Below are 23,951 nucleotides of genomic sequence, written 5' to 3' on the forward strand. Positions count from 1 at the left end.
GCACAGTGTGTAGCCGTATGTGCCGCTGGCTTGTACAGTTAATAAATGCGGATCGCAGCGGGTCCCTGGAAAATGACCTGCAGCAATCTGCACCTCAGCCCCTGTACTATAACTCCCATCATGGACAGAGTCTGTCCCATGATGGGAGTAGTTGTAGTACCCCAGCGCACCGGGTCTCTGGAGAATGACCTGCTGAGATCTGTCCCTCAGCCCCTGAACTATAACTCCCATCATGGACGGAGTCTGACCATTATGGGAGTAGTAGTCCTGAAAGTCCCGCAGCCGGGGATGTGCAAGTGCCATCCCTCAGCGCTGCGGTACTACAACTTCTCCCATCATGCGACAGACTTTGTCCCATGATGGGAGTAGTAGTCCAAGGGCAGAGGGACAGATCGAAAGGGGGTCTCACTCCTGAGACCCCCTGCAACCTTTACTGCTCCGCCCCTAGTGATGACGTCATTAGGGGGCAGAGCTACACAGTCCAGGCCTGACTCTGTTCTCATTATGCGTTTTGCTAAATGGGAAGAGCCAGTACCAACAGGCCCCAAGCAAAAAATGGCACTCCTGGGCCTAGGCAGTAAAAGACTGGCCTTATTTATGCTGGGGAGGGCCAGTAACAATAGTCCTTGCCCACACTGGTAACGTCAGGCTGTTGCTGCTTGGTTGGTATCTGGCTGATAGTGAAAATAGGGGGAACCCTTTGCATTTTTTTTTAAATAAATAAAAAAACGTGTTGTTCCCCCACGTTTTCAGTATAAGCCAGATGCCAACCAAGCAGCAACAGCCTGACTTTACCAGGGTGGGCGAGGACCATTGTTACTGGCCTTTCCCAGCCTAAATAACACCCCTTACTGCCTAGGCCCAAGAGCACCATTTTTGACACTCCGGGCCTGTTGGTACCGGCTTTTCAAAAAACACAACACATTGAAAAAATTAATTTATTTTAAAAAAAAACACCCCCCCCCCACAGCCCTCGTTAACCCTTTTATTGACATTTAAAAAAAAAAAAAACAACGCTGTTCGTCATCGCAGTCCACTGAATCTGACGTAGTCCTCCACATTCACGTATCTAAAATGAGAAGAAAAAAAAAACAATAAGAAAAGGTTAGTACATTTTTGGCGCTCTCCCCTGGGGTGTTCCTAAACAGGGAGCCTCCAGTTGTTGACGTCTGCCTACTGTATCCTGTATATACAGTCATATATTGACAGCTGTATATACAGGATAACACACAATGACTTAACCCAGAACTGCTCAGCAGCAGCATGGGTTATCTCTTTCCTTACTGGGTTCCTGTATAGTATACATGGGTACACTATGCACCCCTGTCTCTGCATCTTGTATATGTATATGATATACATCACTCCTTACACTCTGGACCGGGCGCTCTGCATCAACCCATGGAGTGGTACCCTGAAGGCAGTAAAAAAACACACCAACAAAAACGCAAGAAAAACTGACCAAACACAGGAAAAAGCTGTGACAGTTTTTCTGCCGTTTTTTGTCTGAGACATGTCTGCGCCAGTGTGCGCCTGAAAAATCCTTCAAACCCGAAAAGGGGCGTGGTCTGTTGCAAAGGGGGCGTGGCTGGTCAAAAGGGGCGTGGTTTCACGACCCGACCGATTTACTATGGAATTCACAGAAATTCCTGTGGGTAAATGGCTGGAAATATCGACCTAGAAAAAGCTGGTCAGAAAATGTTCCCAACTTTTCCCAATAGTAAATAGAGAGGAATCCTGCATGTCTGAAACAACTTTTCCCAATAGTAAAAACCCGAAACTCTTAGTAAATGAGGCCCCCTCTGTCCACTTTTCCTGTGAGGTGCAGCTCAGTTGTACAAATAGAACTGTGTGGAGATTTAGAACTTTGCACTAAATTTATCATGTGCCTTGCACAAGTATGGTAAATTTGGCGAAATTGCACCAAATTTAGACCAACCAAAATGATCTACACCAACATTGAAAATTTTTCCCCTTTTGACTAAATTGTGTGAAGCCAATGAACATGTCAGCCTATTTTTTTTACTCTGTGGGAAGAAACTGGGATTTCCAAAGGAAACCTACATGAGGAGAAGGAGATTACGCAAACATCATGCCTTTTGTTCTTTGGTTGGATATTAAATGCGGCTGAGACATCGGGACATGTAACATCTCTTGTCTTGTATCCTCAGGAGAAACAATGGGTCATACTCCCTTGGAATTCAGTGAATGCTACTTGGACAGCCCGGTGTTCAGAGAGAGTTTGAAAGGTTATGAACAAGAGCTGGAGAGGACTAATAAATTCATAAAGGATGTGATAAAGGATGGAAGTGCTCTTATCAATGCCATAAAAGGTAAGCCGAACAATAGGGCCAAATTCAATGTTTCTGTATTCCTGGTCTTGGTACTATGAATACACTGAGTCACACCTTACATGCATTGTAAAGGGGTGGGCTATTATATGTTTAATGTAAACAAATGTATGAGAACCAATTTTTTCCCATTAACATCTAGCTCTTTTTGAATGATGCGACATTAAGAGTACTCATAACTTGCTGCTGGCTGGGATCAAGTGACTGGTCACACCAAGAAAGCCATACGAGACTTGATGTTCACTTGATAAATTCTTTCTTTAACCCCTTAAGGACCAGGCCATTTTATACCTTAAGGACCGGAGCGTTTTTTGCAATTCTGACCACTGTCACTTTAAACATTAATAACTCTGGAATGCTTTTAGTTATCATTCTGATTCCGAGATTGTTTTTTCGTGACATATTCTACTTTAACTTAGTGGTAAAATTTTATGGTAACTTGCATCCTTTCTTGGTGAAAAATCCCAAAATTTGATGAAAAAAATGAAAATTTTGAATTTTTCTAACTTTGAAGCTCTCTGCTTGTAAGGAAAATGGATATTCAAAATAAAACATTTTTGGGTTCACATATACAATATGTCTACTTTATGTTTGCATCATAAAATTTATGAGTTTTTACTTTTGGAAGACACCAGAGGGCTTCAAAGTTCAGCAGCAATTTGGAAATTTTTCACAAAATTTTCAAACTCGCTATTTTTCATGGACCAGTTCAGGTTTGAAGTGGATTTGAAGGGTCTTCATATTAGAAATACCCCATAAATGACCCCATTATAAAAACTACACCCCCCAAAGTATTCAAAATGACATTCAATAAGTGTATTAACCCTTTAGGTGTTTCACAGGAATAGCAGAAAAGTGAAGGAGAAAATTCACAATCTTAATTTTTTACACTCGCATGTTCTTGTAGACCCAATTTTTGAATTTTTGCAAGGGGTAAAAAGGAGAAAATTTTTACTTGTATTTGAAACCCAATTTCTCTCGAGTAAGCACATACCTCATATGTCTATGTAAAGTGTTCGGCGGGCGCAGTAGAGGGCTCAGAAGGGAAGGTTTTTGGGGGGCATGTCACCTTTAGGAAGCCCCTATGGTGACAGGACAGCAAAAAAAAACACATGGCATACCATTTTGGAAACTAGACCCCTCAGGGAACGTAACAAGGGGTAAAGTGAACCTTAATACCCCACAGGTGATTCACGACTTTTGCATATGTAAAAAAAAAAAAAAAATGTTTTACCTAAAATGCTTGGTTTCCCAAAAATGTTAAATTTTTAAAAAGGATAATAGCAGAAAATACCCCCCAAAATTTGAAGCCCAATTTCTCCCGATTCAGAAAACACCCCATATGGGGGTGAAAAGTGCTCTGCTGGCGCACTACAGGTCTCAGAAGAGAAGGAGTCACATTTGGCTTTTTGAAAGCAAATTTTGCTCTGGGGGCATGCCGCATTTAGGAAGCCCCTATGGTGCCAGAACCGCAAAAAAAAACACATGGCATACCATTTTGGAAACCAGACCCCTCGGGGAACGTAAAAAGGGGTAAAGTGAACCTTAATACCCTACAGGTGTTTCACGACTTTTGCATATGTTAAAAATTTTTTTATTTTTTTACCTAAAATGCTTGGTTTCCCAAAATGTTTACATTTTTAAAAAGGGTAATAGCAGAAAATACCCCCCAAAATTTAAAGCCCAATTTCTCCCGATTCAGAAAACACCCCATATGGGGGTGAGAAGTGCTCTGCTGGCGCACTACAGGTCTCAGAAGAGAAGGAGTCACATTTGGCTTTTTGAAAGCAAATTTTGCTCTGGGGGCATGCCGCATTTAGGAAGCCCCTATGGTGCCAGGACAGCAAAAAAAAAACACATGGCCTACCATTTTGGAAACTAGACCCCTCGGGGAACGTAACAAGGGGTAATGTGAACCTTAATACCCCACAGGTGATTCACAAGTTTTGCATATGTAAAAAAAAAAAAAAAATTTTTACCTAAAATGTTGGTTTCCCAAAATTTTTAGATTTTTAAAAAGGGTAATAGCAGAAAATACCCCCCATAATTTGTAACACAATTTCTCCCGAGTACAGCGATACCCCATATGTGACCCTAAACTGTTGCCTTGAAATACGACAGGGCTCCTAAGTGAGAGCGCCATGCGCATTTGAGGCCTAAATTAGGGATTGCATAGGGGTGGACATAGGGGTATTCTACGCCAGTGATTCCCAAATAGGGTGCCTCCAGCTGTTGTAAAAGTCCCAGCATGCCTGGACAGTCAGTGGCTATCTGGTAATACTGGGAGTAGTTGTTTTGCAAAAGCTGGAGGCTCCGTTTTGGAAACAGTGGCGTACCAGACGTTTTTCATTTTTATTGGGGAGAGGAGGTGGGCTGTGTAGGGGTATGTGTATACGTAGTGTTTTTTACTTTTTATTTTATTGTGTTTTAGTGTAGTGTAGTGTTTTTAGGGTACAGTCACACGGGCGGGGGTTCACAGTAGTTTCTCGCTGGCAGTTTGAGCAGCGGCAGAAAATTTGCCTCAGCTCAAACTTGCAGCCGGATACTTACTGTAATCCTCCGCCCATGTGAGTGTACCCTGTACGTTCACATTGGCGGGGGGGGGGGGACATCCAGCTGTTGCAAAACTACAACTCCCATCATGTAGGGTCTATAAGTGCATGCTGGGAGTTGTAGTTTTGCAACAGCTGGAGGCTCCGTTTTGGAAACGGTGGCGTACCAGACGTTTTTCATTTTTATTGTAGGGGTATGTGTATATGTAGTGTTTTTTTTACTTTTTATTTTATTTTGTGTTAGTGTAGTGTAGTGTTTTTAGGGTACAGTCGCACGGGCGGGGGGTTCACAGTAGTTTCTCGCTGGCAGTTTGAGCTGCAGCAGAAAATTTGCTGCAGCTCAAACTTGCAGCCGGATACTTACTGTAATCCTCCGCCCATGTGAGTGTACCCTGTACATTCACATTGGGGGGGGGGGGGGGGGGGGGGAACATCCAGCTGTTGCAAAACTACAACTCCCAGCATGTACGGTCTATCAGTGCATGCTGGGAGTTGTAGTTTTGCAACAGCTGGAGACACACAGGTTGTGAAACACCGAGTTTGGCAACAAACTCAGTGTTTTGCAACCAGTGTGCCTTCAGCTGTTGCAAAAGCTACAACCCCCAGCATGTACGGACAGCGGAAGGGCATGCTGGGTGTTGTAGTTATGCAACAGCGGGAGGCATACTACTTTGGCTGGGGATGCTGGGGATTGTAGTTATGCAACAGCTGGAGACACACTGGTTTGCTACTTAACTCAGTGTGCCTTCAGCTGTTGCAAAACTACAACTCTCAGCAGTCACCGACAGCCAACGGGCATGCTGGGAGTTGTAGTTATGCAACCAGCAGATGCACCACTACAACTCCCAGCATGCACTTAAGCTGTTTGTGCAAGCTGGGAGTTGTAGTTACACAACAGCTGAAGGTACACTTTTCCATAGAAAGAATGTGCCTCCAGCTGTTGCAAAACCATAAGTCCCAGCATGCCCATAAGTGCATGCTGGGAGTTGTGGTGGTCTGCCTCCTCCTGTTGCATAACTACAGCTCCCAGCATGCCCTTTTTGCATGCTGGGAGCTGTTGCTAAGCAACAGCAGGAGGCTGTCACTCACCTCCTGCTGCTGCTTGATAGCCGCACAGGTCAGTCCCGCCGCCGCCGCCGTCGTCGCTCCTGGGGCCCCGATCCCAACATTAACGCCGGGGATCGGGGTCCCCAGCACCCGGGGTGCACGTCCCGCACCCGCTCACGTCCTCCGGAAGAGGGGCGGAGCGGGTGTGGGAGTGACACCCGCAGCAGGCGCCCTGATTGGTCGGCCGGTAATCCGGCCGACGAATCAGGGCGATCGTGAGGTGGCACCAGTGCCACCTCACCCCTGCAGGCTCTGGCTGTTCGGGGCCATCTCTGACGGCCCCGATCAGCCAGTAATTCCGGGTCACAGGGTCACTGGAGACCCGATTGACCCGGAATCGCTGCAGATCGCTGGACTGAATTGTCCAGCAATCTGCGGCCATCGCCGACTTGGGGGGGCATAATGACCCCCCTGGGCGATATGCCGCGATGCCTGCTGAACGATTTCAGCAGGCATCGGGCACCGGCTCCCCTCCGGCTAGCGGCAGGGGGCCGGGAAAGGACAGGACGTACTCCTACGTCCTCGGTCCTTAAGGACTCGGAAACGGGGGCGTAGGAGTACGTCCATTGTCCTTAAGGGGTTAAAGGGGGTGGTCCAGTGAACAACAACCTATTCCCTATCCAGCATGTGCTCCATTCATTCTCTGTTAGAGCGCAGAAGAGACCCAGGTGCTGTACTTAGGCGTCTCTGGCATTCCCATAGAAATTTATAGAGCGCATGCCTTCTACAGCATGTGCTCCTCTCAGAGAGCTGAGTCCCGTTCAGGAGATTGTAGGGATAAGTTATTTTTCATGAACCACTTCTTAAATAATTTGTATGCGACTTTCTGTAAAAAAAAATAAGTGGAGTCTTGGGTAAAATTTGGTTGTAGTCTGTGTTAAAATATCTTGGCCTGGTATTGTTAATGACTCTTTGACATATTCATATTGGCCTTTTCCTCCTTTGATCACCAGCTATGTTACTGGCCTTTCAGTACCTGAGAATGTGTCTGAGGTGTGCCTGGAAACAAAGAGTAGGTGTGTTGCAATAGCATAACGTAACATTGTGCATATCTGCCAACTGACTGTTCACATTTCATGGCAATAACCAAAATGTCCTTTGTTAGACAACTGATGTCAGCTTGATAAGCCATTAAAATAATTTATCTAAGAATGTTTTTTTAGCATTTACACTAGCCACTGCAATACATACAATATGCTGAATGTGTTCTTTTCTGTAGCTCACTTGTGAGCTTTCCTTTATAGACTGGGACATGATGAGCTGAGACACTATCTATAGATATTATTGATGGCTCCATTGGGCTGTTGGAGGCCTAGACAAGGCAATGTACACACAAATAGGGCCAATGTAATCCCCTTGTTTCTGAATATGCTGGTTGTACTACCTAAAGATGGTAATAGTCTTATTGATATGCTTTCATTAGTTTATTCCAATTTATTTCAGCTGCCATAAAGTCCACACATCCCTCTGCACTTTCTATACAGATAATACAGGAAGAATGAAAAAAAAAATTCTGATATCTCAGCCCATATAAAAGATTACAAAATAATTACTATAACAATAAAAAATGATATGTAGCTATGTGAATCATATATTCATTTACATTGAAACTAGGTAGCTCAGTTTTCAGCATTGCTTCTTTGCAACACTCTTGAGTTTGCCTGGATAACATTTGTGTGACGTTTTAATATTTACTTAGTTGTTGTGTGGATTTTTTCTGGGTATTTTAGTTTTAGTCACATGACAGAGAAATACAGAAAAGGTTGATTTGCATCTTATAAGTCTGAACTGTTCCAGCCTCTACATTGCTGCTTAATAAGATGGTGCTGTGTGAGAGATAAACGGTAGGTACTTGGAAGATCCCAGCTGTCAGATCTTCGCTGTCTTGTATACCTTATAAATAGCCTATCAATCCATCTGGCTGGACAAGAAGCAATATGGTGCTGAATTGATTCTGTCACACAGCGCAGGCTATTACTGCAGTACGACATGCGAGCCGCATAAAATGAAGAACTCGGCTGCTCTCGTTTTATGTGGGGGCCGCGGAGCAGGTGGAATGAGACACATTTTTCCATCTGGCTTTTGCAGTTCCTAGGGTTTTTCTTTTTTTTTGCTCAGTCTAATTATACAACATAAAGAACATTGCGCAGCCAATAGACGCCAAGATGTAATCTTCTATTTCTAAACAGTTGTTGCCATGGATATTTGTGCATTACAGGTAAGTTGAAGTGATGTCTAATGTAACCAGGCCTGCACTGCAGTGAATTCATGCTGCCTACCAGCTGTATATACTGTAGGCCTAGCCAAACATATCTGTTTATATAGTGCTGTATAACGACCTAATATACTCTTTAGCTTTATGATCAATAGAAGTCATTGGGCCTTATGTAAATGCTCAAGCATGCTCTGCCATTTTGTCCATAGCAACTAATAAAAGTTCAGCTTTCTTCTTCAAAAGAAAGAATCATGGGCTCTGGTTGCTGTGGCAGCGTTATGGCCACTTTTTGTCCGGGATAGTTTTGGTAAATGAGGTACATCATTTCCTCACGTGTTTATTTAAACGGACTCATAAGAAGATCCAGCCTCATAGGAACTTGTGGCAGCTGGGACATCAAACTGTTTTCTCAGGGATTGTCAGCAGTTTTAAGAACTACTTACTGATTCCTGTTAAAAAGAAGTATGGATCAGATGGAAAGAAGTATGGCAGCAAGACAAAATTGTACAGGATTTGCTTGTTTCTGTTACCATGAAGATACATAGATATGCATTGGAGCTGTATACTGACACAACAATTGATTTTTAATCAGGACTATTTGTGAAGTTGCTTCAAGGGGTATTCCAGGAAGCAAAAAAACAGGCCTTTTTTTCTTTCAAAGACATCGCCCTCCTTGTCTCCAAGTTGGCTTCATTCACTTCAATGGAGCTGAGCTGCTGGACCACACCCAAACTGGAGACAAGAAGGGTGCTGTCTAAGGCTGCATTCACACTTCGTTTTTACATTACAGGTGCCAGATCCGGCTGGGGGAGGGGCAAATCGGGCTCTCCCGTACCCCAGCCGGACCAGCGTTGAACGCCATATACTTTAATGAACGGTGACTCCGGTCAGCTCATTTTTGACCCGTATGCGGTTTCCTGACTGGATCTACAACCGTAGTATACATATAAATTGTGGATTAATTTAAGTCAAGCTTTTCTGAGGATAAGAAAATCTACTCTATGTTCACACTTTGTAATGTATATCGCATGTTGGTCTTAGTAAGTAAGCCAGTTCCCTGCCGCTGCAGTCACCCCTTTGTTTGTTTATATAGAAAGCATCCGGGGTTGAACAATTTCTGCACAAAACCCAATTATTATTATTATGATTATTGTACAGGGATTCATCTGGGAATGATTGTGCTTAGTTGCTTGGAAGAAGGGGTTTGTCTATCTTTTTTTGGATTTTTAATAATTAATTTTCACTGTTTTTAATGTATATTCTGTTTTTATTATAGTAAATCACATAAAAGTATTTAGCTTTTTAATTTCTAGCATCTGTTCACTTTCCAGGTTAGTAAAGAGGTGTACACATTTCTAGTGGCTAGAGATGGGAAAGCCTGGAAAAAGAATAGAAAAACTGAGGGGAAAAAAAGTTTTTTTCCCCCAAAAAATGTTAAGAAAATAAATGGAGTATGTAATAATTTTTTAAGATGATAATTAATCTGTTTATAACATGGTATTCAAACTATATAACATTTAGACCTTCATGAAAGACATCTGTGTATTTTTTCAAGTTCTCCAGTCTCACCTTAAGGGCGTACTCCAATGGAAAAACTTTTTTTTAATCAACTGATGCCAGAAAGTTAAACAGATTTGTAAATAACTTCTATATAACAATCTTAATCATTCCAGTACTTATCAGCTGCTGTATACTACAGAGGAAGTTGTATAGTTCTTTTCAGTCTAACCACAGTGCTCCGCTGATTTAAAAAAAAACATTGTTTTTCACCGGAGTACCCCATTAAGAGAAGCAAATCCTGGAATATAATACAAATACTGAGAATACAATTTTTAAAGAAGAATAATTAGCATTTCTGTCCCTAGGGGTGCAGGAGGGAAAAGATTTGTTTAGTTTGGTTGTGGCTGTGCTCCATCTTGTTGGTATACATAAACTGAGTGTTTCTGTCCTCTCAGATTGGCCTTTATTGACATTGTTTGATTCCTATTAAAGGGGTATTGCAGGATTTTTTTTATTTATTTATTTGACTATGACACAGGGGCTGTAAAGTTAGTGTATTTCATAATATAGTGTCTGTACCTATCTGTGATGTGGTCTCGCAATTCTTCTAGGATTTTTGTCCCAATATTTATTTTTAACAGCATATAAAATTAGTCAGGTCTTGGCATTTCCCAGGTTGCAGTGTGTCAAGAAGTGACATCATTAGTCAGGTGATCAGAGGGAGCCTGTCTGCTTCAATGGGATGAGCTGGGTGGGAGGGAGATCATTTTGCAACAGTTGTAGGCACCCTGGTGAGAAAACACTGGTCTTTTGCATGGAATGCAGCTTATTTGTGTTTCAATGGGTGGGGTGGCTGATGTGTGGGAGGGAGGAAAGTGAGCTCACACTTACAAACTATGGAACTATGGGACTTAGTTTGAGAACGAAATCCAACAGGAAATACCCATTTCTCAAAAAGATAGCCACAGCGTTATGGTAATCTCACCACATTTAGCCCCAAAACAAGCACAGATCCTTCCTGAGCATGTCCATTACTGTCTGGCAGGTATGTACTAAAATCACCTTATGGTGGATAACCCCTTTAATGTTCTCCCCCATCACAGCTAATGTTTGCCTATGGGTCTGGCTGACTAGTAAATTGTTTGTTTTTTATTTTCCTCCTCTAAGATGGTGAGACCAACATCCAGCATTTAAATATTTTAAAATTAGAATCTTTTGAAGAAAAAAAAAAATACTACTTCATTAACATTGGATTCTCTATAACCCTTTATGCACAATATAGCTACCTGTATATTCAGCATACATATATTTAGCTATTTTCATGGAGCAAGATACTTTTACATACAGCAAGAATATTCAGGCAGCATATTATTTGTATTTGTCATTACTTAACATAGGCAATAGTAACATAGGCATTGCATAACATAGACATTAAATTACATAGGCATAGTTATATTTGCTTTAATTAGAGTATGTAGGAATGATCAGATACACAAGTCCCATGTTACACAATATTATATATAATTTGCCCTAATCTTATTAGTTGTTGGCATATAACCTCTCACACGATGGAGGGATCATAAAAAGATCTCTTCTCTAAAGCAATTTAGTTAGGCTCCAAAATGTTTTTCTTACTAGGCACTTTTTAATAGTATCATAAAGGTGTATTCCGCTCAGACATTCAAAGGATAGGGGATAAGATGTCTAAATGCACGGGGGACGGGCGCTGGGACCCCCGTGATCTATGAGCTGGTACCCTGGCGTTTTGAACATTCATGACATCGACTCCAATCATGTCTGTTGGAGGGGGCATGACCGGCAGCCACAGCCATCATGCCCCCTCTTATAGACATGAATGGAGGGGGAGTGGCACCACGGCCACCCAAAGCTGGTGTTCTGAACATAAATGTTCTGAATGCTGGGGTGCTGGCCCGGAGATCACAGGGGTCCTTTGGATAGGAGATAAGATGTCCAGGGGCAGAGTATCCCTTTTAATGTATTAAATTGTATTACAGAGAAACAAATGTCTTCAAATCAACTGCTGAGAAAAAACCTTGGAGGAAGTCATGTAGACATTTCCAGTCTGATCACAGTGCTCTCCAGAGTAGATGTTTGCTATTGGGATTTGCTACTGCTTGGGATAGATGTGGCAGCTTTATTTTCTTTATTATTTAAATTATTACATAAAAGGACAATGTGTTCTCTGTGGCTCAGCCTTGATGTGTAAAATTGGGAGAGAATTAGTACAGTCGTGTCATTCTCATTAGAGGGTGGGCATGTTAATTATTTTTGTTCACAATGCCCCAAAAATCGTGAAATCCTTACATTTCTTTATTGATGCCAAAAAAGAAATAGCGAGCGTAAAATAAAATATGAGGTCAAAACTTTTACCCTGTGTGAACTATGCCTAATGGTACATCTCTGTCAACTGGCACTCATTTCATTTCAGCTGCCATAAAGCACTCAAACCGAGCAGGTGTGTGCCTCCAATATGCCCAATTTCAGATTTTTAAGAGCTTTAACATTGAACTATTTACTAGAACTCCATCTATCTAGTCAGTAAAGAAAGACTTCCCAGGAACTGAACTGAATGGAATTTTTGGCATCCATAAAGTATTTTAGGAATTTCACAATTTAAGTGTTGGGAATTTCCAGGAAAATGTTTACTATTTAAACAATGCACCTCAGATCCTAGACTTGTAAGATATTATGGGATTTGCACCACATAGATATAGATCCTTTAGCAATGTTTTTTTATTTTTTTCTCTTTACACATCTGTGCCAACCAGAGTGATTGATTGAATCTAGGCCCGAGGGGGAAGCACCTTTTGTATTCCAGTTATGGAATCTCTGTGGCATTTTTCCAATTTCCATAGGTAGTGTGTGTATATAAGAGATCGACCGATTATCGGTTTGGCTGATATTATCGGACGATATTCAGGATTTTGGACATTATTGGTATCGGCAATTACCTTGCCGATATGCTGATAATGCCCCACCTCCCCGGCCAGAGACCACCGCCGCCACTGCCCCATTGCCTCCCCCATCCCCGGTTTTATAATTACCTGTTCCCGGGGTCCGTGCTACTTCTGGCTCCTGCGGCTTCCTGCGCAGTGCAATGACGAGCAACGTCCTCAACGCCACGTCACCGTCAGTGCGCATAGTGACAGCTCAGAACGCCGCCGGAGCCAGAAGTAGCGCGGACCCCAGGAACAGGTAATTATAAAATCGGAGAGGCAATGGGGCAGCGGCTGTGGTGGTTGGGAGGACCCCAAGACAGGCAGGGGGAGAGAAACGGGTGGTGGAGGTGGTCTCTGGCCCCACAAAAGCCGCTGCAGTTCATTGATTTAAAGCGCCTGCTTTAACCCCTTAAGGACCGAGCCCTTTTTCACCTTAAGGACCGGAGCGTTTTTTGCAATTCTGACCACTGTCACTTTAAACATTAATAACTCTGGAATGCTTTTAGTTATCATTCTGATTCCGAGATTGTTTTTTCGTGACATATTCTACTTTAACTTAGTGGTAAAATTTTATGGTAACTTGCATCCTTTCTTGGTGAAAAATCACCAAATTTGATGAAAACAATGAAAATTTTGCATTTTTCTAACTTTGAAGCTCTCTGCTTGTAAGGAAAATGGATATTCAAAATATATTTTTTTTGGGTTCACATATACAATATGTCTACTTTATGTTTACTTTATGTTTGCATCATAAAATTTATGAGTTTTTACTTTTGGAAGACACCAGAGGGCTTCAAAGTTCAGCAGCAATTTTGAAATTTTTCACAAAATTTTCAAACTCTCTATTTTTCATGGACCAGTTCACATTTGAAGTGGATTTGAAGGGCCTTCATATTAGAAATGCCCCATAAAAGACCCCATTATAAAAACTACACCCCCCAAAGTATTCAAAATGACATTCAGTAAGTGTATTAACCCTTTAGGTGTTTCACAGGAATAGCAGCAAAGTGAAGGAGAAAATTCAAAATCTTCATTTTTTACACTCGCATTTTCTTGTAGACCCAATTTTTGAATTTTTGAAAGGGGTAAAAAGGAGAAAATTTTTACTTGTATTTGAAACCCAATTTCTCTCGAGTAAGGACATACCTCATATGTCTATGTTAATTGTTCAGCGGGCGCAGTAGAGGGCTCAGAAGGGAAGGAGCGTCAAATGGTTTTTGGGGGGCATGTCACCTTTAGGAAGCCCCTATGGTGCCAGAACAGCAAAAAAACACACATGGCATACCATTTTGGAAACTAGACTCCTCAGGGAACGTAACAAGGGGTAAAGTGAACCTTAATACCCCACAGGTGTTTCACGACTTTAGCATATGTAAAAAAAAAATTTTTTTTTTTACCTAAAATGCTTGGTTTCCCAAAAATTTAACATTTTTAAAAAGTGTAATAGCAGAAAATACCCCCCAAAATTTGAAACCCAATTTCTCCCGATTCAGAAAACACCCCATATGGGGGTGAAAATTGCTCTGCTGGCGCACTACAGGTCTCAGAAGAGAAGGAGTCACATTTGGCTTTTTGAAAGCAAATTTTGCTCTGGGGGCATGTCGCATTTAGGAAGCCCCTATGGTGCCAGAACAGCAAAAAAAAAACACATGGCATACCATTTTGGAAACTAGACCCCTCGGGGAACGTAACAAGGGGTTAAGTGAACCTTTATACCCCACAGGTGTTTCATGACTTTTGTATATGTAAAAAAAAAAAAATTTTTTTACCTAAAATGCTTGTTTTCCCAAAAATTTTACATTTTTAAAAAGGGTAATAGCAAAAAATACCCCACAAAATTTGAAGCCCAATTTCTCCCGAGTATGGCGATACCCCATATGTGGCCCTAAACTGTTGCCTTGAAATACGACAGGGCTCCAAAGTGAGAGTGCCATGCGCATTTGAGGCCTAAATTAGGGATTGCATAGGGGTGGACATAGGGGTATTCTACGCCAGTGATTCCCAAACAGGGTGCCTCCAGCTGTTGTAAAACTCCCAGCATGCCTGGACAGTCAGTGGCTATCTGGCAATACTGGGAGTAGTTGTTTTGCAACAGCTGGAGGCTCCGTTCTGGAAACAGTGGCGTACCAGACGTTTTTCATTTTTATTGGGGAGGGGAGGGGGGCTGTGTAGGGGTATGTGTATATGTAGTGTTTTTTACTTTTTATTTTATTTTGTGGTAGTGTAGTGTAGTGTTTTTAGGGTACAGTCACACGGGCGGGGGTTCACAGTAGTTTCTCGCTGGCAGTTTGAGCTGCGGCAGAAAATTTGACGCAGCTCAAACTTGCAGCCGGATACTTACTGTAATCCTCCGCCCATGTGAGTGTACCCTGTATGTTCACATTGGGGGGGGGGGGGAACATCCAGCTGTTGCAAAACTACAACTCCCAGCATGGACGGTCTATCAGTGCATGCTGGGAGTTGTAGTTTTGCAACCGCTGGAGGCTCCGTTTTGGAAACAGTGACGTACCAGACGTTTTTCATTTTTATTGGGGAGGGGAGGGGGGCTGTGTAGGGGTATGTGTATATGTAGTGTTTTTTACTTTTTATTTTATTTTGTGTTAGTGTAGTGTAGTGTTTTTAGGGTACAGTCGCATGGGCGGGGGGTTCACAGTAGTTTCTCGCTGGCAGTTTGAGCTGCGACAGAAAATTTGCCGCAGCTCAAACTTGCAGCCGGATACTTACTGTAATCCTCCGCCCATGTGAGTGTACCATGTACGTTCACATTGGGGGGGGGGGGGGGGGGGGGAGAAACATCCAGCTGTTGCAAAACTACAACTCCAAGCATGTACGGTCTATCAGTGCATGCTGGGAGTTGTAGTTTTGCAACAGCTGGAGACACACAGGTTGTGAAACACCGAGTTTGGTAACAAACTCAGTGTTTTGCAACCAGTGTGCCTTCAGCTGTTGCAAAAGCTACAACCCCCAGCATGTACGGACAGCGGAAGGGCATGCTGGGTCTTGTAGTTATGCAACAGCCGGAGGCATACTACATTGGCTGGGGATGCTGGGGATTGTAGTTATGCAACAGCTGGAGACACACTGGTTTACTACTTAACTCAGTGTGCCTTCAGCTGTTGCAAAACTACAACTCTCAGCAGTCACCGACAGCCAACGGGCATGCTGGGAGTTGTAGTTATGCAACCACCAGATGCACCACTACAACTCCCAGCATGCACTTTAGCTGATTGTGCAAGCTGGGAGTTGTAGTTATACAACAGTTGAAGGTACACTTTTACATAGAAAGAATGTGCCTTCAGCTGTTGCAAAACTACAAGTCCCAGCATGCCCATAAGGGCATGCTGGGAGTTGTGGTGGTCTGCCTCCTGCTGTTGCATAACTACAGCTCCCAGCATGCCCTTGTTGCATGCTGGGAGCTGTTGCTAAGCAACAGCAGGAGGCTGTCACTCACCTCCTGCTGCTGCTCCACGATGCCGCCGCACAGGTCAGTCCCTCGTCGTCTCCGCCGCCGCCGCTGCTCCTGGGGCCCCGATCCCAACAGGGACGCCGGGGATCGGGGTCCCCAGCACCGGGGGTCGTCTTCCCGCTCACGTCCTCCGGAAGAGGGGCGGAGCGGGTTGCGGGAGTGACACCCGCAGCAGGCGCCCTGATTGGTCGGCCGGTAATCCGGCCGACGAATCAGGGCGATCGTGAGGTGGCACCCGTGCCACCTCACCCCTGCTGGCAATGGCTGTTCGGGGCCGTCTCTGACGGCCCCGATCAGCCAGTAATTCCGGGTCACTGGAGACCCGATTGACCCGGAATCTGCCGCAGATCGCTGGACTGAATTGTCCAGTGATCTGCGGCAATCGCCGACATGGGGGGACATAATGACCGCCCTGGGCGATATGCCGGGATGCCTGCTGAACGATTTCAGCAGGCATCCGGCTCCGGCTCCCCTCCGGCTAGCGGTGGGGGCCGGAAATGCTCAGGGCGTATCCATACGCCCTCGGTCCTTAAGGACTTGGAAACGGGGGCGTATGGATACGCCCTATGTCCTTAAGGGGTTAAATCATTGATCTGCAGCGGCTTCTGTGGGGGGATGGGTGGAAATAGCCGATAACTTATACCAGAATATCGGTATAAGTTATTAGCTATCAGCCTGAAAGGTCACAGATTATCGGTATCGACCCTAAAAAAAATCGATATTGGTCGATCCCTAGTGTATATATGTGTTTTGGTAAACTGGTCCCTCAGGTTACGGTATTCTCAACATATAAGGGTCTCTCAGGGCCCTTTACAACTTAAAACTACACTCAGCATACAGTATGACAGACATGTAATTGCCTAAAAGATCCAGCCAGTCAGCATCAGTGTGTTATTGATATTACTGAAGTACATGCCCGGAATGGTTGTCTGGTAGGGCTGCCTTATAGTACAGTATGGTACTACATGCTCTGTACTGTCCCATTTTTTTTTAATTTTTTTTACTTTGTTTACTATACAAAACTCTTAAAAAATCTCTATACTCAATATACTAAGGGATCTACTGCTTGCTTCAACATTTTCTTTATCAGTGTTAGTTTCTATAAACTTCCTTTTTTTTTTCTTATTTTGACTTTGGCATTTTGGCGACTTCAGAACCAATTACTTTCTATGGAGTTATAGTTGTCTTGCAAAAGATTTTTGTAAAACCTGAGAGACCACTATCTGAATTGATGCAAGAAAATGCTGCATCTCAAGCCTCTATACTGGGTTGGCCACCACTCTACTAAAGTCACTTTAAGTTTAAAGTGGACATCCCTTGATTGTATATTATTGGTGATAATTAGCTAGTGGCCCCCTGTGGTCGGACCCCTAATTAACTTTGTTGTTAACAATAGGTAAATAGAGATTTGAAACTGAGCAAAACTGTTTAAAAATATGAAAATTATTTCACATGTATTAAATATTGGAATTAATAGTATAAAAGTTTGTTAACAGTATTTTAGCCACTAGGTAACTTAATTTATTTTCTTCTGTGTTGGTTGCTTGGCTACGTTAACCTGTACTCCATTATTAACTGCTAAAAATCTACATCTGTTAGAAGATGGAGATTGATTTCCAACTATAGCTTTGTGTTTTCATCCACCATGCTTTATTTCATTATTGTCATGTCATAAATGTTATGCCCCGCTCTCCGGCTGCACAGGCCGGCCGTGAGCTCATGGCTCCACTTCTCTCTGCTGCCAGAGTCCCTGACCTCCTGCTCCTCCTGCCTCTGCCTCTGTGCCTCTGCGTGTATGTCCCCCTCCCCTAAGGCAGGCGTGAGCCGGAGCTCTCAGATTTAAAGGGCCAGTGCGCCCATTAATTAAATAATCCCCTTTGGCTCAGTTAATAAGTTAATCCTCCCACACTTTCCTTCCGGATCTTTGTTGCTCTAGTGCCTGAGAGAAAGCGTTCCTGTGTATTGCCTTGCTGTGTATCATACCCTTTGCTCTGTGACCTGACCTTGCTCCTTTGCTGCCCGCCTACTGACCACTTGCTACGTTCCTGCCTACGCTACTGTGCCGCCTGCCCTGACCTTCTGCTATCCTGACCACGAGTTGCTGTATCCTGTGCCTCAAACTCCTCAGCCGCCTGTGTGGTTGAGCCGTGTGAGGGGTAGCAACCTGGGTGCCACCTGCCGCAGCAAGTCCATCCCGATTTGCAGCGGGCTCTGGTGAAAACCATTGGCACCTTAGACTCCACTCCCTGGTACAGTCCGTGTCATCTGACTCACAGGTCCAGCGGATCCACATCCACCAGTTTTCCTGTCTACTGATTGAATTCTATGTACTGCCACACTGTACTTCTGAGATTCTTCTTGGTCTTCCTTGACTGCGACGCCATTCTCTGCAACTGGATTGGAGAACTGGAGAAATTATTCGCTGGGGACAATCCTGTCAAAATCTTTGCCTCCAACCAGTTCAGCTTAAAGTTGTTACTCGTCTTCCTCCTTTACCTGGCCTGCCATCACCTTACCAAGATTATACGACTGCCCTTTTGATCTTCTGCCTGAGACCACTCCTCCTCGTGGAAGGATTTACCCTTTATCGGTTCCTGAGACCAAAGCCATGGCTGAGTATATCCAGGAAAATCTCCAAAAGGGATTTATCCATAAGTCCTCTTCTCCTGTCGGAGCAGGTTTTTTCTTTAAAGGGAACAAGGATGGCTCACTCCGTCCATGCATTGACTACCGGGGACTTAACAAAATCATGTTCAAGAATCGTTACCCACTACCTCTTATCTCTGAACTTTTTGACCGCCTCTGAGGTGCCAAGGTCTTCTCCAAGTTGGATTTATGTGGAGCGTATAACCTTATTCGTATCTGCAAGGGAGATGAATGGAAAATGGTCTTCAATACTCGTGATGGACATTTTGAGTATTTCATAATGCCTTTTGGTCTCTGCAATGCTCCAGCCGTTTTTCAAGAGTTTGTCAATGACATCTTCCGTATCTTCTCTACACCTGTGTTTTCATATACCTAGATGACATCCACCTGATCTTCTCTACCAACCTTGAGGAACATCGTACTCATGTTCGTCTCGTTCTTCAACGGCTACGGAAGAATCATCTCTATGCTAAACTGGAGAAATGCCTATTCGAAAAATCTAGTCTTCCATTTCTTGGCTACATTGTCTCTTATCAGGGCCTGCAGATTGATCCAGAAAAATTGTCTGCGGTGTTGGATTGGCCTCGTCCTTCTGGACTACGTGCTATTCAACGTTTTCTGGGATTTGCTAACTATTATCGTCAATTTATCCTGCATTTTTTCTTCCTTGGTTGCTCCCATTTTGGCTCTCACAAAAAAATTCTAATCCTAAATTTTGGCCTAATGAGGCCGAATTGGCCTTCTCCCGTTTGTAGTCTGCTTTTGCCTTTGCTCCCGTGCTTGCTAGTCATGACCTGGAAGGCCCTTTTCTTTGGGAGGTTGATGCCTCATCTGTTGGAGCCGGGGCCATTCTTACTCAGAAAAACGCCAATTGTAAGACTGTAACTTGTGGGTTCTTCCCCAAGACCTTTTCTTCTGCTGAGAGGAATTACTCCATTGGAGATCGTGAACTCCTTGCTATAAGCTAGCTTTGGAGGAATGGCAACATTTATTGTAAGGATCTTCTCATCCGGTCAGCATCTACTCCGACCATAAGAATCTTCTATACCTTCAGTCTGCTCAGCGTTTGAATCCCCGCCAGGCAAGGTGGTCACTGTTCTTTACGAGGTTCAACTTCTTAATTCACTTCCATCCAGCAGACAAGAACATCAGGGCAGATGCTCTATCCAGGTCCTCTGACATCATTGGTTTGGACTCCACGCCTAGGCGTATTATTCCTCCTGACCGTTTGATTTCTGCCGCTCCTGCCAAGATTCAGCAAGTTCCTCCAGGAAAATCCTTTGTGCCCGCTAGATTGAGACGCAAGGTACTGAAATTGGGTCATTCTTCCCTGACAGCAGGTCATCCTGGAATGCGTAAGACTCTACTTCTAATCTCTCGGCACTACTGGTGGCCCCATTTTGAACGTGATTTTCTGATTTTGTCCGTTCCTTTGATACTTGTGCCCGTGACAAAACTCCTTGGCAGAGACCTGCAGGACTCCTACAGCCTTTACCCATTCTGGGACCCCCTGGTCCCATATCGCCATGGATTTTATCACCGATTTGCTACCATCTCGTAATAACACTGTCATTTAGGTCGTTGTAGATCGGTTTTCCAAGATGGTTCATTTCATTCCCCTACCAGGTCTTCCTTCTGCCCCACAGCTGGCAAAGTACTTCTTGCTGCATATCTTTCACTTACATGGTCTTCCTCAGCATATTGTTTCGGATCGTGAAGTTCAGTTTGTCTCTAAGTTCTGGTGAGCCCTTTGCACCCATCTGGACATCAATCTGGACTTCCTTTTGGCCTACCACCCTCAGTCCAATGGTCAGGTGGAGAGGGTTAACCAGATTCTTGAGCCTTATCTTCGGCATTTTGTTTCAGCTCGCCAAGACGATTGGGTCGACCTTCTCCCCTGGGCTGAATTCTGATATAATCATAAGGATTCCGAGTTCACAAGGTCTTCTCCCTTTTTTTGTTGTCTATGGATTCCATATCTGTTCTCCTCTTCCACTCCCAGTTTCCTCCTGTGTGCCTGACTGTCATTATCTCAGGCTTCCTCATGAAGGTGCAGGCTGATAAGAGTAGAAGACCTCCACCGTCCTTCTCTCCTGGTGACATGGCGTGGCTTTCCTTCAAGTACATCTGCTACAAGCTTGGTCCTCACTACCTTGGTCCCTATCAGGTTCTGCAAAAAATTAATCCGGTCTCCTACAAACTCTATTTGCCTGCTACGTCACGTATTCCCAATTCCTTCCACATCTCTCTCCTCAAGCCTCTTGTCATAGACTGGTTTTCTACAAGGTTAAAGAAATTCTTGCCACAAAAACCATCAGAGGTAACCAATTTTTTCTGGTTGACTGGGAGGGTTACGGTCCTGAGGATTGTTTTTGGGAGCCAGAGGAGAATATTCTGGACTGTGACCTTCTCAGGAGTTTTCTGAACCGTAAAAGGAGGGGGAGACCAAAGGGGGGGTACTGTCATGCCCCGCGCTCCGGCCTCACACACCAGCTGTGGGCGCATGACCCCGCTTCTCTCTGCTGCCGGCGGGGCTGGGATTCACATCACGGGACGTGCCTGCATGCGAATCCCAGCCTGTCACTCACCTCCTGCTCCTCCTGCCTTTTCCTCTGCCTCTGTGCTTTGGCTCGCGCGTCCCCATCCCCTAGGGTGCGCCGGAGCTCTCAGATTTAAAGGGCCAGTGCGCACATTAATTAAATAATCACCTGTGGCTCAGTTAATAAATTCCTCCTCCTCCCACACTTCCCTGCCAGATCTTTGCTGCCTTAGTGCCTGAGAGAAAGCGTTCCTGTGTATTGCCTTGCTGTGTATCATACCCTTTGCTCCATGACCATACCTTGCTCCCTTGCCGTCTGCCTACTGACCACTTGCTACATTCCTGACTACGCTACTGTGCCGCCTGCCCTGACCTTCTGCTATCCTGACCACAAGTTGCCGTATCGTTCCTGTGCCCTGAACTCCTCAGCCGCCTGTGTGGTTGAGCCGTGCCAGGGGAGGCGAACTGGGTGCCGCCTGCCGCAGTAAGTCCATCCCGCTTTGCGGCGGGCTCTGGTGAAAACCAGCGGCACCTTAGACTCCGCTCCCTGGTACGGTCCGTGTCATCTGCCTCACTGGTCCAGCGGATCCGCATCCACCACTGTTCCTGTCTACTGAAACGTGAGTGTTACAATAAAGATCAATCCCTCTCGTTTCACTTTATGTAGTAAATGCAATAAATATATGTAGTACACATTTAGTTGTGAAAACTCAAACTTCCAGCCAAACAGCAAATGTAAGCTTGCGTATATCCACTGTATCAGCAAAAACATAAGAACTGTCTGCCACTAAACATAAACTTTCCACTTCCTTATTTGATATTTTAGGATGATTTTAGCTTATAAACTTAAATCTTTAGTCTGCCGGTATATAGTGATAGAAGATACATGAATCGAAATTAAAAGTCTGAAAGGAATATTCTAAAGCTGCAGCCAGAAACCTCTGAGATTTTAAAGGAAACATTTAGTGCTTATGTACATGAATAGTATGATTTAAAATATAAAACCAGATTGACTTGAATATTTTTTCAGTAATAGAAGCTTTCTCAAACTTTACTGGCTTATTGTATTGGAAGCCCTGACCCTTCAACTAGGAACTGCGTATTCTTGATCTGAGCTCTTCCCCTGATCCTCCCAACACAGATTCACAGCTATCTCCTTATTACTGTGCAAAGGAAGAACATTGTCAATTAATGTGAGGGTAGGCACATCTCATAAATATACCAGATTTCTACTTCTAGTTTTTGCTGTATGTACGGGACAGCTCTCTACTTGTGCTGCATGTACCAGACAGCTCTCTACCTGTGATGCATGTACCAGACCTCCTTTTACTTGTGCTGCATGTACCGGACAGCTCTATATCTGTGCTGCATGTACTGGACAGCCTTCTACTTGTGCTGCATGTATCGGACAGCTCTCTACATGTGCTGCATGTAGCAGACAGCCCTTTACATGTGCTACATGTATTGAGCAACTCTGTACCTGTGGTTCATATATGGTACTTGTAGTACTCATGGAAAATCTGATGATATACTGGACAGCTCTGTACTTGTGCTACATGTACCAGACAGCTCTGTTATGTGTATCAGATTGCTCTCTACCTGTACCATGTGTACTGGACAACTTTTTACCTGTACACAGCTGAGCTGGGGACATTAGCTGTGGGTTGTTCCATTTATGTTTACTGCACATTGTATAGGGCCCTGTAGCAGCTCCTGTCAACAGAGATAGCCATTCACTGCGTGCTGACTTTTTTTTTGGATGGAAATACAATATATCTGGCTGTTATAGCAACTAGAAGCACTATTGGGTGTTTTTAGTAATTCATAACATAAAAATGCTATATATTGGGTTGTTCTAGCAACTAGAAGCACTCTTGGGTGTTTGTATGAATGCCCAGTAAAGTTCACTTCAGTTTAGGAGGAAGCCAAGAATTGTCTTCCAGGAACTACAGTCTTTTGCAATTTTGTACTTGTTACCCTCCAAAACCCAACTCGGTTGTTTGCTGTAAAGTCACTAAAGAGGGCCAATTTATTAATAATAGCTTCTTTTTAAGTTTTGCCCATAACAGCTACTAGGAAATATGTTTAACATTGTGAAATTAAAAGATGTAAGAAAAGGCTCATTCTGGCCCCCTTTTATCTATTGACAAAATGTGTAACTTTTATCATCTGACTTCATCTGACTTGAAATAATGGACAAACAAGGAAAATTACTGCAAGGAACAAGGAAAATTTGGAGCAGTTGTCATAGCAATCAACCAGATTCTTTAATTTTTAAAAAGAAAATAAGTTATCTGCTTGGTTGCTATGGGTGACTGCACCACTTTTACTCTGAACAGGTTTTGATAAATCTCTCCCATAGAATTTTGCAGAAAGCAGCAGGAGTAACATATAAGTGCCCCAGCAAGTATTAAAGTGTGCCCTAATTCATGACACATTGTAATATAAAAGGAATTGTTGTATCTGAAACATTTTACTTATAGAGCCACCTACAATATGGACCTGGAAATGTTTGATTTAATATTTTTTTTTATTATTGATCATAGTTTATCGATAAGTCACAGCCTTTCATTTAAGAGGATCTATGCTATTCCTTTGTACCATTACTTGCATTCTGT

The 23,951-nt window shown here is 43.6% G+C and overlaps 1 protein-coding gene across 4 annotated transcripts in view; it reads left to right on the top strand.

Annotated features, from left to right (window-relative positions):
• The window catches only part of OPHN1 (oligophrenin 1), a 188,716-nt gene that overhangs the window by 33,406 nt on the left and 131,359 nt on the right, over positions 1-23,951 (top strand). For all 4 annotated transcript variants that reach the window (XM_056541037.1, XM_056541038.1, XM_056541039.1 and 1 more), the window contains exon 2: positions 2,169-2,330. In XM_056541037.1, coding sequence (XP_056397012.1) covers positions 2,177-2,330 — 154 coding nt within the window. In that variant the 5' untranslated portion in view covers positions 2,169-2,176. The remainder of the gene's footprint in view (positions 1-2,168; positions 2,331-23,951) is intronic.

This window comes from Hyla sarda, chromosome 9 (assembly GCF_029499605.1).
Source record: "Hyla sarda isolate aHylSar1 chromosome 9, aHylSar1.hap1, whole genome shotgun sequence".
NCBI lineage: Eukaryota > Metazoa > Chordata > Amphibia > Anura > Hylidae > Hyla > Hyla sarda.